General features: G+C 32.6%; 1 protein-coding gene across 1 annotated transcript; it reads left to right on the top strand.

Moving 5' to 3' along the window:
• Positions 1–307: 307 nt before the first annotated feature.
• On the top strand, positions 308–1,096 carry LOC124890534 (the record flags this gene model as incomplete). Its single annotated transcript, XM_047402356.1, has 1 exon — positions 308–1,096. A coding segment is annotated over exon 1 (789 nt), but the record flags the coding sequence as incomplete, so codon positions are not given.
• Positions 1,097–1,756: the final 660 nt, after the last annotated feature.

Here is a 1,756-nt window from a genome sequence, read left to right on the forward strand (position 1 = left end):
TGATGTGCATGAGGAGGACATAAACTTAAGGGATGAAAGGAGAAAATACCAGAGGAGGAAGAGAAGAGAAAGAATACCTAATAACCCTACAGAAGTTCCTGTTGGTGAAGTTGGTCCAGATTTGGGATTTGAGGAGACATAAATTGTTGATAAAAGTTTAAAAGGTAAAGTTGCTAGGGATGAGCCTGTGTATTTTAGTTCTGATGAATATAGTGTGGACTCTGATTTAGAAGATAGGTTAGGAAGGACATATAGTAGAAAGGTAGTGTATGATGATTCTGCAAAACAGGTTGTGTGGCAATTGGGCATGGTTTTTGAGGATATGAATGAGTTTAGAGATGCTGTTACAAAATATGCACTTCAAAGAGGTGTTAAGTTAGAGAAGTATATTAATGAGTCTAAAAAGGTTAGGGTTAGATGTAGGGAAGGGTGTCCTGGACTGTTATATGCAAGTATTAATAAGTCTACCAACGATTTTCAAATTAAAACCTACAATCCTAAGCATAGGTGTATCAAAACCACTAGAAATTCCATGTGTAATGCAAAATTCCTGCATAAGCATTTCAAAGATAGAATCGGTGAGCAGTCAAACATGAAAATATTTCAGTTCCAACAGTTGATTAGAAAAGAATTGGGTATACATGTTGGAAAAAGTATTACCAGGAGAGCTAGAGGTAAAATACTTCAAGATTTAATGGGTAATTTTGTGAAAGTGTTTGGAAGAATATTTGACTATAGGGATGAAATATTGAGGTCCAATCTGGGTTCCACTTGTGTTGTGAAAGTTGATGATTCTGATGATAGTGGTAAGCTTGTTTTTCAAAGTTTCTACATTTGTTTTGATGCATGCAAAAAAGCTTTTTTGGATGGTTGTAGAAGATGTATTGGTTTAGATGGATGTTTCCTGAAGGGAGTAACCAAAGGACGGTTGTTGGTTGCTGTGGCTAAAGATGAAAATAATCAAATGTTGCCTATTGCTTGGGCTGTAGTACAGTATGAGAATAAGACCACTTGGACATGGTTTGTGAAATTGTTGATAGAGGATTTGGGATTAACAGATGGCGGAGATTACACAATCATTTCAGATATGCAAAAGGTATATTTTTTTCTTCATTTAGTTATGTGTAATGAATATTATGTGTAGTTATGAATATGTAATTGTTGACACCCAATTTTTGCTCTCCGTGTCTAAAATTAACTTCTTCAGGCTTCTTGATCATTAAAGGGCACAAAATATAATTTTCACATCTTTTTTATAATTATTGACAAATTATTGATAATTATCCTTACTTTGGAATTTTTATCAATTTGTTATCATAGTTTTACTTTTCATAATTCATTAATATTATATTAGGATTTCTATCAATTCATTATCGTTTTTAACATTTTATAATCATCTGTACACGTACACGACATGACATTACATTTTTTCTTATCATTTTTCAAATTAATTATATTTTTTAATATTTTGATTTTTTAATTACAAATCAATTTCTGCATTTTTTTACAGTCCACAAATGGTAAGTCGGATCAATTAATTTAACACAGTATAATAATTCGATGTCTTGTCGCGTTCGACAATGACCACACAATAATGTCTTGTCACATTCGACAGTGACTACACATAATGTCTTGTCACATCCTACAATGACTATACAATGATGTCTTATCACATCCGACAATGACTACACATAAAGTCTTGTCATATTTGACAATGACAACTCAATGACACTACCCTTTGGACAATAACTCTATC

The sequence above is a fragment of the Capsicum annuum genome, unplaced genomic scaffold (assembly GCF_002878395.1).
Source record: "Capsicum annuum cultivar UCD-10X-F1 unplaced genomic scaffold, UCD10Xv1.1 ctg19630, whole genome shotgun sequence".
Lineage (NCBI taxonomy): Eukaryota > Viridiplantae > Streptophyta > Magnoliopsida > Solanales > Solanaceae > Capsicum > Capsicum annuum.